This window comes from Ambystoma mexicanum, chromosome 11 (assembly GCF_040938575.1).
Source record: "Ambystoma mexicanum isolate Mex_15411 chromosome 11, UKY_AmexF1_1, whole genome shotgun sequence".
In the NCBI taxonomy this organism is placed as follows: Eukaryota; Metazoa; Chordata; class Amphibia; order Caudata; family Ambystomatidae; genus Ambystoma; species Ambystoma mexicanum.
The window spans coordinates 1,248,048,643-1,248,062,026 of record NC_090934.1 but is presented as its reverse complement, the minus strand read 5'-3'; the positions used below and the strand labels follow the sequence as shown (position 1 = coordinate 1,248,062,026).

Genomic DNA, 13,384 nt, shown 5'->3' with positions numbered 1-13,384 from the left:
ATTGGCCTGGAGGGTTTCCAGGCTGCTGTGGATAGTACAGGCTTGGTTCACTAACCTGCCAAGCATTGTAAGAATTGGTCAATAAGTCCCAGTTCTCTTTGTTTGGTTTAGAGTCCCAGGCTTGCATATCTCACCTTAGTTTGGCTTTCCCACAGCTTACTTTACTCTCCTGCCAAGCCGTAATACAATCATGTGTACTTCTTTGCATCCCTTTACTGATGTTTGTGTGATAGACCCTGGTTTCTAAATTGTGCCCCAACTTGCTCGAGCCACCACGGTCTTCCCGACTACCTGCATACCTCTTCTTGCAAACTGCGTGGTTGTCAGCACTGTGGCATTTACTGTGCTCGTTTGCGGGACTCTGCTGCCGCCTCGGAGCTTCCCCTGCTATGTGGTGGCACCACAATGCTTCTCTGCTCCAGGCTAGTGTGGCTTCCCGCTCCCACGCTTCCCTGGCCTTTGGGGACACCCAGCGGTCTTGTTCTTTGCATGTTGTGCGGTCCTGGACGGATGTACATTAAAATAACGTAGGACAAAAAGATTGAATTACAAAATGCTGAGGCCCACTGCTGCTTTTCGGATGTGTGATTTTATATATATATGGATAATGTGGGAATACCATGTGTACAGTCTTCTGGATACAACCTTTTGGGTCAACACCGTCCTGGACCAGCTTCAGGGTCTCCTCTTCTCATTGGCGTCCTGGTGAATACCTGTATGCATGCCGGGTTCCTCCCGACTCTCGCGGCTCCTCCAGGGAGGGATTGATGTTATGTCAAGTCATTTCTTGGTTTTTATTCTGTTTCTTCCAATCAATATCTCTGAACCACTAGAATGGTAAAAGTGGTTTCAATGGTAACTCACTGGGATTCTCCCTCGTCTCAGTATTTCTACATGCATGAACTGGTTTCGCAAAGTACATAGGGTATGAAGGAAGCAGAAAAGAGGAATGAGGTGACTGAGAAGTTGGGTAACTGAGGGAAGGGGGTCTAGGGCCATGGGGTTGGTGAAAATACTGTGTTTTCCCGATGCAGTCGTCGCTGGTCCCAAAGGGAATTTTCCCTCCCATGAGATCCTCCATCTGAGTACCACCCCCAGGGGGACTATCGGGTAGCGGTCTCACCTCCCTGGTCTCATGGGAAGGGGCTCCCCCTTTGGAAGCAGTGACGACATTCTGGGATTCGTAACAGTATTTAAAAAAGTTCAAACACCAATAAACTGCCTTAAAATATAAGGACATAGCAATTAAAGGTTCTTCCCAGTTAAAGAAGATAGGGTCTAGTGCTTTAAGACTCACAAGTCCCAAAGTTAGCCCTTTGTAGGGAGTTAGGAGCCTTTTAAAGTAGCAGAATAAGTGTAAGTGTTCCAGGAATGCAAGAATAGAGCAAGAAAAGATCTTTAGGCGTACTCTTCCAATTCCCACCTCCTTAGGGGAAGCCCAGGTGGATGCCTTGATCAGAACCCTCCATCAATCACAAACAGGGAAGAGAGAAGTAGGGTTAGGCCTTTGAGACTAGTAAACTGTTAGGGAGATGCATCATTTGTATGCTTCATCCCCTCTCCCAGTGAGACCCCAGCACCTTTTGCTGGACTTCGGGACCTTTTTCTTTCTATCCTGAATGAGGAGTCTTTTTCCACTCATTTATTCTTACTTGCTCTAACTTTTGGAACTCTGTTCTCTGTGTTTTACTTTTACTATGGAGTCTACTTTCTTCCATATCTCTTTTAAGGCATCTGTGTTTAACTTTTGCAGCACACAGTTCCTTATGAGCAGTGTTTCTGGGAACCCTTCGGCTTCTCCTTTGAGAGTCTTTCCTTATCCTTACTAACTACAGTTTTTAAGCATAGAGGGATACCTTGTATCCCTCCTAAAACTTTATACTCCGAGAGATAAGCACACCCCACCTTATGTCGTGTACTATGGGGATACCTAGTATCCCCCTTCTCTCTGCTCCTGTGACTTTTTAGTCACATAGACAACCCTATAGTTATGGCTGGTGGCAGGGACGTGTTCTACCAACTAATGTGCTATGTTTTACCGCAGACTGCATTCACAGTCTTGGTTGTGCACAATACGGTCACCTATGTGCTAACATGGTGGCACCTTTCTTTTTTCACCATTTCTTCCGTGCTTGTTCTTTGTTAGACCTTCTTCTACCATTCTGGGAGGGGGAGGACTGTGTGTGTTTTGCCTTTGGTGGGAACCCTTGGGTGTCCCCGCTTAGGCTCCAGTGTGTCTGGGCAAGCAGGAAGTGGGTGAGGAGTTTCTCACTCCCCTGCCCTTTGTCTGCCCGAGTGCCTGAATGTAACCAGTGCCCAATGGGGGCTGGCTGTCCTAATTGTACAGCCACCCGCCCCCTTCTGTAAAGGCTAAGAGAGATTGCAGAGGAGTGTGTGCTGAAACTGAATAAAAGGTGAGGTTCCTAAGGTGAAAGGCAAGTCGGCCACTGGAAACTGAAGTAACTGAAGAAGTCGACGGCCAAAGAGGCCTGCAGACCTTTTGCAACACTGTGAAGCGACCACTGCTGTCCTGACCCCAATTTCTACTCTACATAGGAGCTCTGAGGAGGACAACTTCTTCCTTTTGTCTGGTGGGGTCAACCGGCCCTGAGACGAACTACAATCTCAGCCATTTCCCGAGGTGATGTGCTTTTCCAGAGCTGCAGACCACGAATACCAGAACTGTTAGGCAAGATTGTGTGCAGTACCCTTTGGGTGCACTACATCAACCTTGACCTCCTGGCAATAGGAACCCAACCTTTGGTATAAGTCTATAGTACACAGGTTGGTAGTGTGGCTGAGCAGCCAGGTTTATCTCAAGAGGGGTCAATGTGACCAGTAGGGTTGTAACACAGAGTTTCACAGTGACAGTTATTCAAATAAATACTTACAATGAAGGTTTGATAAAACTATTATTAATGTATTTCACAGTCAGTTGTAAAAGCCTTCTTCAGAAGGGAGCTGTATTATATATATATATATATATATATATATATATATATATACACACACACACACTATGTTTCTCTAAATCAGATGATACCCATTGGGGATGGAACACAGACACTTCCTACACCATCAGGTGACAAATAGCTACGACACTGTGGGCATTGATTTATAACTGGTACATTTAGAGCAATACTGAGTTTGGTGTCAAAGATAGAATAGAGGAATAAAACAAAGGTTAACAAATAATTCAAACTTGTAAGTACTTTCTAAAACCTTCCAATGCAGAGTAAATTAACCCTTTCCTGGGGGAAAGCCCAAAGCACAAAGTCAAAGGTAAAGAGGAGTCTCTCAGTGAGCCAGGACAGCCAATGTTAATTGCACAATGTAAAGGGGAGCTGAAGATCATCTTTTCAGGTAGGTAAAAAGTATTGCACTATGTTTTTAGAAATGTTTGCAGAAAATAGAACACTTGAATTGCCACAAGCCGAGAGGCTTGTGAGGGGCAAAGCTTCAGCAACTCTGAAAGGTAACCAATACAGGTCTCAACTGAGATCAAATAAGGCTACACAACAAGAGGTAAGTTCCCTTATACTTTACAGTACCTCTAGTTAGAATAAATGGTTCCAGCTGGCTTCTGTTCCTGTACAGCTCTGCCGATCCTGTTGTTCCTGGGCCTCAGTCGTGGGGACAAGAGGGAGGACGTCTGGGGACTCCTGCTCTGCAATGGGAAGATCAGCGGCAGCAATGGGCAAACTTCAATTCAGCGGTTCTTCAGTGTTTCAGCATCTCACGTCTGACAGCAAATAGCAACACTGCAGTTCTTGGATACCACTTCAGACTTTCCTCGCATCTGGGGTACTGCACTCTTGAGGTGGCTCAAGCTTGGTCAGTCCTGCTTCTGTGAAGTCTGGCGGATCTTCCTGGCACTCAGGTTTGACTTAAAAGCGATCCACTCGGTTTGGTGTTCCTCTCCCTGCCACTTTGGTTCCAGCAGCAGCAGAAGTACAGCCAGCTTCGAGAGGATGTCCAAACGAGTTCACTTTGGAGTTGATTGGTCCCACCAACTCAAGGGGAGAGGTCGTCCTTGCAGGGCTTCTCTAGTCGAAACGAATTCGGAGCTTCAGCACAGCAGCAGGGCTTCACCGGGCCAACCAACGGTCCAGGAGTTGCAGCAGGCGTCTCTTCCAAGTTCTTCTTTGGATTCCTTCGTCCAGTGGTCGACTCTGCCTTCCATGCCAAAAGCCTCGCCTTTTATGTAGGTTTCTCCCATTTATTCCAGCCTAGCTGTCAATCACACAGCAAGGTGGCTGTCCATGCCGGACAGCCAGCCGGCCAATCACCTTTGGATGCATTCCTGTAACCAAGGGGATTAAGCACAAGGAGTTTTGGGCACCTCCCTCACTTCCTGCCCCTGCCAGACATACTGGAGCCAGAGGCGGGTTTCACTCGTGAATCCCACCAAAGACAAAAAGAACAGAGGGACCAAACCTGGTTTGGAGCACAGAGTAAATCTCAAGAAGGACCTTTCTGACAAGAAATGGCGAAAAAAGAAGACCGGGCCATTTTGACAAAATGGGCTGCCTTACTGCAGCTGAGAACGCAGCCCGCGGTAAAAACACACAATGGTAGTAAAAAGTAAATCACTGCCACCAGTCATTAATTGTAGAAAGGGTAACATAAAAATGTTACATGAGAAACTAGACAAGGGGGATACTAAGTAACCCCTCCAGCACCCTTTGGTAAGATAGTGTGTGCTGGGTCTAGAAAGTTACAACATTTAAGTAAAGTCAATTTCACTTCACTGCTCTTGGAAACAATAGTTTCACCAAGAGAAGGTATTTAAACCTTTGGGAAATCTAAGACTTCCCTGTGCCACTGCACTGAAGGTGCTGTGTGTCTCCCGGTGCCACTGCACTGAAGGTGCTGTGTGTCACAATGCAAAGAGGATGCCTATGGAGTTTATCAGACTCCAAAGTCAAAAGAAAGAGTATAAATCACAGGAAAAAAACATGAGAGAGAGGGGAAAATGTATCACTCTCTCCAGGTTAGAAATTAAAAGTCTTAAAGTCCAGCAAAAGAGCTGAGGGTCTCCAAGGTAGAGAGGAACTAGCACATTCTGAGAATTCTCCCCAACAAGAACTCTGACCCAATTGCATGACATCGTCTTTGAAAGGCTGAATCCGCCCAAGTCTTTGCTGAGCTCTAGGTGAACCTCCAGAGACGCACACAATCTGACTCATCCAAGTCCCCTCACCAGAGTGCAGGACTCCAGGAATCGAAGAAGATTGAACGGGCGAAGACCGTTCTTTGTAGGTGCTGCAGAAAACGTGCCAAAACCGCAGACTGACCAAAGAAGTGTTCCATTCCATTTTCGCTGACATTGTGTGTGGCATAGGTGGCACCGGATGCCTTCCATTGCCTACACCTCATCCAACATGGCGCCTCCAGCTCGAAGTACCGGTCCAGCTGCAGCAGTGACAACGTGCCCCGTCATCACTGCTCCTCTGTCGGCATCGGTACGGAATGAGGAAAGGCTACAAGTGAGCCGTTGCCAAGACGCTCCTAAGTTCATTTACATCTTGACTTTTGCTTTCCTTTATCATTTCCCGAGATCCTATTTATGCGTTACCCAATTGCTCTTCATTTACATTGCTCTGTGTTTTCCTTCAAGACTGGACTGCACAAATAGGAAAATACCACCATGATTCGGATGATGTTGGGGCAACCATACGACACGATGGCAGGCTGCAGCAATGAACATCGGGATCAGGTGATGGAAGGCAACCCTCATGGGAGAGGCAAAAAAGCTGTCCTGCAAGGCCCTGCTTCATTCTGGAGGCTGAACTACCAGTGGGGGTGGGTGGGGGTGGGGGGGGGGTAACCTTTTGCCTCACAAGTAGAGTGTCTGCTGGAGCGTCAAGTGTGACCTCGGTACAGTGACTGATATAACGAAGAAGCCCAGGATGGATCTGGTCAGTCCACAGGGTGATCCTGGGACACTTCTGCTTGTTTCCAAAGGCAGAATCCTCAAGCAGGGGTCTGGGCTTGTTGTTCCTACTAGAACAGAGGTTGAAGCACCAATGAAGACCTTCAGGAGATCAGGGCAAATGAGCAAGGATTCGTTGGGACTTTGCTGGAGGCTCTGTTGGTTGGCTGTAACACCATTCAATGGGTCTTCAGCAGGATGCACCTCTTCGAAAGGGACTTGGATCCAACGACGATCCGAAGAATAGCTGCAGGAATCCTCCTTTTATCCTAAATTAGAGCTGGGGTCACCCAGAGTTCTCCAATGGTAAGGATCTGCCCCATTCAAACTGGCATGGGCTCAGGCCACAACATCATCTCAGCAACAAACTGTCATGATGCCTACCCCCAGGGAACCAGACCAGGTCCAGCAACCCCGGAAGCAAGCATCAAGTTGTTTTGAGCAAGCCCAAAAGCCCCTGTTAGGGGCTGTTTGGGTGCGGTCCTGGTGCCTATGGCGCCAGGCTCATATGGAGAGTCAGTCCTGGCGCCATAGGCGCCAGGCTCAGAGTAAACTTACCTGATAGAGCAGCACACGCATCGCGTTATTCTGCATCCAGCAGCGCAACGCTCACCGTGTCTGCAAGCCTGGATCCAGTCTTCTGCCACGGCCGCCTCGAGTCTGCAGCTCCTAGAAAAAGGGAGGAACAGAAGGAGAACGGTTAGAATAAGAGCAAACCTTCGATCCTTACCTGGATTCCGGATCCACCACACCTTCGAACTGGAAGAAAGAAGCATTTACGCGCGCCGCCTCGCCTGCTGCAGCGCCACGCTGAACTCACCGGCCCTCGCAGCATCCTCACGATCCACCGCATCCATCGGCACGTTCCGCCGCATTCTGGCACCTAAGGGGAACACAAGAACAGCAATGGTGAGCCAAGGAAATAAACAGAGGCAATAGTAACTACCCCCATAGACTTACCCGATTACTGCCGGGGGTACTATTCCTCTTCATGGGTCGGCGCAGTCTCCATTACATCCTCGCCGCACACCGGCCCCCTAAGGGGAACAAAAGGACGACAAGGTGAGACAACGGGACAATAAGGGGAACTCTTCTCACCGCAATAGACTTACCTAATTTTACCGCCGGAGGCATAATTCCTCGAACTTCATATTTTCTCGCCACACCTGAATAAGGGAACAGGCAGCTTACATTCTGGCCTTATTTTATTGAACTATGTAGGATAAGCCAAATCCGTACCTGAACTTCGTCAGCTACCACGAGGAACTCTTCGCTGGGGTCAAGCTGCAAACTGCAAGGAATCGGACAAGAGTGAAAGTCAGACATGTGAACTCTTACGAACTACATATTTTTCGGAGTCATTATTGTTCTGGAACTCACCGATCCCTTCGAGCCAGTGAAGCAACTGGTTATCAACGCGCCCCTGCGCTCAATGCAGGATGGAGAGCTCATCTTTTCAAACCATCAGGTGAGACTATAGGAGGGGACATCAAAGGTGATCTGTGGGGAGAACAGCGGGGGTGGGGGGAATTTACACAACTCCACGGGTGGTTAATTCCCTTTCTCCATTTGCAGAAGGATATTCCTACGGGTCAAGCAAACGAAGCTAGGTGGGCCAGTCCAGTCCATCATCTCGGCCCTACGCGTCACGTTGGTGGAGACCGCAGCTGTCCAGTTCAGATCGACGCCTCTGTGGGAGCCAGGTGAGCGTAACACAAACACACTCTGACCAGGTTGTGGACTGGGACCAGACAGTTCCAGGCTGCACATTCAGCCATAAACACATACAACGGATTTGTATGGGAAAGAGCATACCTTATATGTCATATTTGGCCCTCAGACGGCAGGGAGATGACCAAAGGACAGGATGGCCAAAGGACAGGGGAAAAATCAGGGGTACAGCCATTTTAGAGTATGGTACGCTAAATGCCATTATGCTGTACAATGCAAAAGTGCATGAGAAAAAAAAAACAGAAAAATATCCACTGCCACCAGTCCGTCTTGGACACATGAAAATAACAGAAGTGTTACTTGAAAAAAAAGAAAAATGTATACAAAATACCCTTGCCACACTTCACTGTAAGGTGATGTGTGCAGCTGAAAAACAACAAGGAATTTTGTAACGGGGACAAAATACTTCTGTATTGATTAACATAGGCGTTAGGTAAGATTTTCATATCAATGACAAATCTTCCTGACCTGTGTCAACCCCAGAACTTTGTTTTGACTAGGTAACTATTTTACCTTGTCCGTAGGTGAAAGGGTATCTTTTTCCCTTCTCAACTAGTCTTTTTCTCTTATTATGGGTGACCTTTTTATGTCTCTCCATAGTGTATGGTTGAAGTTATAGTTACCTACAACATTTGGGCTTAGGCTGGGTTGCCCCTATGGGCTCCCCTGTTAATTTCTCTTTCATGTACTTGGGTGAACTAGTTTCCAAGTAGTAAATAGGGATTTTTATCCCTGATTTACATTTTATATAGTGAGCCAGCATTATAATGTATCCCCTTTCTTACTTACCTGGTAGCATTTGGTTACAATTGCGAGTTTTACATGAATGGCTGGTGGCAGTGGTTTAACCTTTATGACTTTGTCTTTATTACTCACATGCTGTTAATTCAGCTTCAGTAATGCACAGAAGGGCCACCATTTTTCTAAAATGGTGGGCTTCTTTTTTCAACATTTCTTGTGTGCTTGCTGTTTCTGAGGTCTTCCCCTGCCCGTCTAGGTGGGAACAACCTCAGTGGCCGTTTGGTCTTTGGCAAGAATCCTGTGTATTCCCCGCCTAGGCTCCAGAGTGTCTGGAAAGGCAAGAAGCGAGGGAGGAGCCCAAAGCTCTGCAGCCCTTCGTCTTTCACCTTGCCTAAAGGAACAAACTCCCAGTAGGGCGCTAGCTGTCCCGATTGGACAGCCAGACCGCCCCTTTCAGTAAAATGCAGGGAGAGCATGCAGAAGTTGTGCTGTAGTTCCTGATAAATACTCTGAATCTGGAAGCTGCTGACAAGTCGACCACTAGAACCAAATCCGAAGGGGAAGATGAGGAAAACACGGCTGAGACGATTTCCAGCGGCTGGAGAGTCTCCTGTGTAACCAGAGCCTGCTGTTACCCTTCAACTCCAAAAATGAAGACCCAGAGCCTGGCAGGATCCACTGGACTCAGGAAGACCTGCATTTTAAGCCATCCCACGTCATGCTGCAACCTTGCAGGCTGTAATATCTCAATACCCTGGGACCAGGAGCCAGTGTGTGGTGCAGAAGCTTCCAAATTCCGAATCGAGCTGATACTTTAGTGGCATCATTCTGGACCTCCAGAGACGTGAATAGAGTGCGAAAAGTCCCCACAACAGAGTGCTAGACCTTGCAAGTGATGAGAATATGACCAGCGATATTCAGTCTTCTTCTGGCTCCCGATAAAGACGCCAAATCTACAAAGCTGCATCCAGCCTTGAGGAAATGTCTGCCTGGAGCCTTCTCCATTGATCCCTGCTGAAAAATCCCTCCCAGAGTCCCGTCTCTCATCTTCATGACAAAGAAATTCATAGACTGGGTTTTTGGCGGCAGATCCTGAATTCTTCCTGCTGGGGTATTTACTTACCTTAAGCCTGTATGATTTCTGTCAAGCTTTTAGGGTGTTTTCTGTGATTGGGAGTCCTCTCATCCAGGTCACCCAGGCCCAATACTGAAAACCTCCTAGGGTGTCTTCTCTGAAGGCCCTGGACCCTAACTAACTTTAAAGTGAACTACTTACTTGTTTGAACAGTCTTCCATAGGCACTCTGACTTTTGCCTGCAACTGAACCCCATCTCATCTTGCCTAGAGCTAGCACCTACACCACTAGGGTCCCTCTTCAACCTCTGAGAGAACTCATGCAATAGACCAGGGAAGGACTGGATAAGGAGAGGGTTCTGCCTTGAAAAGAGAACAAGTGTTTAAAAGTGTACTTACTTGTGAAAGTGCTAGTTGGTAACTAACTCCGAGAGTGGACGGATACAAAGTTTCGTACTTACCTTGAATGTGTGTTGTGCCATTCTGAAAAGTATATATAAGGTTAATTTACTCACCTGTATTGGGTGTGCCTCTTTCCCAAAAGTAATGCTGTTGGCTTCACTTACTATTTCTTTCAGAGAATAGGTGTATAAGTTCCCCAACTGTCTTGCTTCCCCTAGCTTCCTCTACAGCCTGTTTACAATAAGTCTGCCTTAGGTTTTACCTACCTAGAATAACACTGAATCATTCATAAATTGTAACATTGGTTTTGCTTTCCCTGGTCTGTTTTATACAGATGCCAAAACAGTCGTATATCTATACAAACCTTTAAGTTGCTGATAGCTCCTTTATAAAGTATATAGGTGATACTTACCTTGAGTTAGCTTTGTGCCATCCTAACATAAGTTAAAGAGTTATTGTTTACCTCAGTCTGTGTTCCACTGATCTGAAAAGCAACTGTGATAGTATATACTAGTATATTACAACATTAGGTTTTAACTGCTTAGTATAGTTGTGTGCCATTCTTAAAAAGTGTTCTTTAGCTGTAGCTGACCTTGGTCTGCCTGGTGCAATCCTAGAAAAGCAACTGTAATTGTATATTACACAAAAAGGTCTTACTCGCCTAGTATAACTGTGCGTTATCATAAATGTAGTTATAGGTATATACTGTTCCTTGAATCAGTGTTCCACTATTCAGAAAAGTATCTTAACTGAGTATCACTGCATAACTGACAGGGTCTAATACCCTTGAATTACTGCAAAGTAATCTGAAAGTAACTTACAGTTTTACTCCCCATGAATAGGTGTACCTTATACTAAATGTGTTTGATAAGGTCTGATTTACCTAGAAATACTGTTAGGTTTCTAAATAAGGTCCATGCTTTGGTCTGTGTTCCTTAAAGCATAGGGTTGTGTTTTTATAATGATATGTGATAGTACGTGCTTGCCCCAAGATTTATCATGAACCATTTATTTTTTACAATACCTATGGCTTCATCACCAGTTGGGCGCTAACCCCGGCAGTATTGCCGCCAGGGCTATTAGCCCTACCGCCAAACCCCTCGGCGCTATTAGCGCCGGATCACGGGTTTGGCGGCCCATTAAGTCCCCATTCCCCGTTGGGCCCATTCAGGAATTTCCCATTCCCCATTGGGTCCAATGGGGAATGCTCGGCGTTATTACCGCCTGCGGTAATAGAGCCGAAAATCGGCAGATTTTCCGCCAGCTCAGAGCTGGGGTAAATCCACCAAGCCAGTGATTTGGCAGACCCTTAAATTCAGCGGTAATAGCGTTACCACTGCATTTAAGGGTTACAGCCAAACTCGTGATGAGGCAGATAGTGTTTCAGTGTTTCTTTGGACCATATGTGTACTACAATTTCTTTGTAATGATTCTACAACCCTCTCTCCCTCCTGAAAAAAATGCCTAGCTGCTCCGTCTACGCTGCCATATACTCAGGTGGTACAGCCTTATACTGTCTCAGTTGAATGGTTTTACTAAGCCCTTAGTTGGACTTCAGAAAAACTGTCCTAACAATAGGGACTGGTTAGTGCTCCCAAAAAGCAGGTAAGCCAGCAAGGTAGGTAAAGCAAAAGGCTGTACTTGCGTTATAAAGTCAGGTCAGGTTCAAAACAAAAGAAATCTGTTGTTTGGGGTCCATAGATCTCTTTGGAGGGAAAGCAACAAAATTCCCAACAGGAGTTAGGTTAGACTATTGCAACAAAATCTTCTTGGCCCTCTCCATGGAACACAGTAACAAAAGACAGCTGCTGAATAACCAGGCCACGATACGATGTCTACAGCTCAACAAATAAGATGTACGACCAACAATCAAATCTCCTCGTTTTATAGCAGTCAAAAGCAAATTGTGTTTAACACACTCAAGAAATATAATAAACTGTGACTCCACGTTACAATACATCAGTTAGAATAAACACATACAAACTAAGGAGAAGGTTTCTACTGAATAACAAAAAAAAAAAACTGAGCTAAAGAAAGAATGTTCATCGCCAGAGCGAAGGGCATAAGAAAATGTCCTGGCTAACAATATACTGTTAAAATGTTCACCATGCACTAAAACATTCACACCAACAGATAGCATCAGAAGCCCATTGGAATAATGAAATGTTTGTTGGTCTGGATAGCGAAAATCCATAAAACTTGGACACTTCCATACCTCCTTCTAGCATACCCCTCTCTTGTAGCTGTAAATAAGCATTCTAATGATCTCCTCAAGCAGCATGCTGGCACTTAGACACAGCATTGCTTAACTAATATTTTTGCTTTCAGTACCTGGATGATAAGTGCAGCCTGCTTCACAGTTAGGAAATGCCTGCGGTAAAGCATGGCCCTGAACCAGCGCTGGAGAAGAGTTATGCGTTGCAAGACTTCTTGGTGCAGCATATCCTGTAGCCGCTGACGCTCCTTCTCCTTCATAAAAACCTGAAAATAATTCCCAACAGCCAATTAGAAACACTCAAATTTCCCTTCCATCCAAAGTGATGCTGCTCTCCTTCAGACATAATTCATGTACTCTTGTGCCATCACGACGTTTAGGAACAATAGAATATTTAATGACCTCACCTTTAGATGGCGGGACACAAACACTTACCATGGTCCTCCCAACCTGGTAATCATCAGGACTGTGCTTCGCTTTCCAGAAGAAATCCTGAATGTTTGGCTTAGTGGGCAGGGCTTGCCGGCTCAGCAGAACATGAAAATGGTCTATGAAGTCCTGAAACATGACAATATGTATTAATACAGAGCAACCAGGGGTAATCCTAAATACACATTGTAGTGCTGAATGATGAGGGCAGTGAGCCTTTCTGAAATCATATATATACAAGCAGCTGAATGCACATATTGAGAACTCCAAAGAAAAAGCAAAACGTTGTCAAACATTAAGGGAGTGATGCTTCTCCTATAAAGCACTAATGGGTAAAAGGCTTGCACACAAAAGACTTGCAAAAATACACGCACATTATTTATAGGGTGTGGTAATGCCCTGCCGAGGCCCCGCCCTCTCGTGCCTCACCTCAGTCTCTTTTGAACACATCAGACGCTTAGATACGTGGCTATACTTATACATGTTTGCTCTTGGCATAATAGCGGGGGAAGGTGGGTGGGACGTATAGAGGAAAGAGGACTAAGGACTACGAGTACTCTAGTCACTACGGTGAGTAACTTTAATTACTCATACGTCCAGGCCACTTTCCTCCATTCTTGTGGATGATTCCGCCAAACAAGAAACAAAGGGTGGAGCTGTGATAACCTGCTTCATATCTAGGATGAAGCAAAACTGTTCTTCAGAACTGCCTGACCATACTCTGCATCCTGCCTGCAGCTGGTGTCCAGTGAGTAGTGTTTACAGAAGGCTGACGGACTGGCCAGCTTGCTGATGACATCCCAAGAAACGGGTCTCTAAAACGCGACAGCAGTGGCCTTGGCTCTGACCGCATGAGC

General features: G+C 46.1%; 1 protein-coding gene across 7 annotated transcripts in view; it reads right to left on the bottom strand.

Moving 5' to 3' along the window:
• MYO9A (myosin IXA) overlaps window positions 1-13,384 on the bottom strand; it is a 1,154,601-nt gene that overhangs the window by 333,134 nt on the left and 808,083 nt on the right. For all 7 annotated transcript variants that reach the window (XM_069624659.1, XM_069624658.1, XM_069624661.1 and 4 more), the window contains 2 exons: window positions 12,534-12,656; window positions 12,215-12,364 (listed from right to left, as the gene is read on the bottom strand). In XM_069624659.1, coding sequence (XP_069480760.1) covers window positions 12,215-12,364; window positions 12,534-12,656 — 273 coding nt within the window. The remainder of the gene's footprint in view (window positions 1-12,214; window positions 12,365-12,533; window positions 12,657-13,384) is intronic.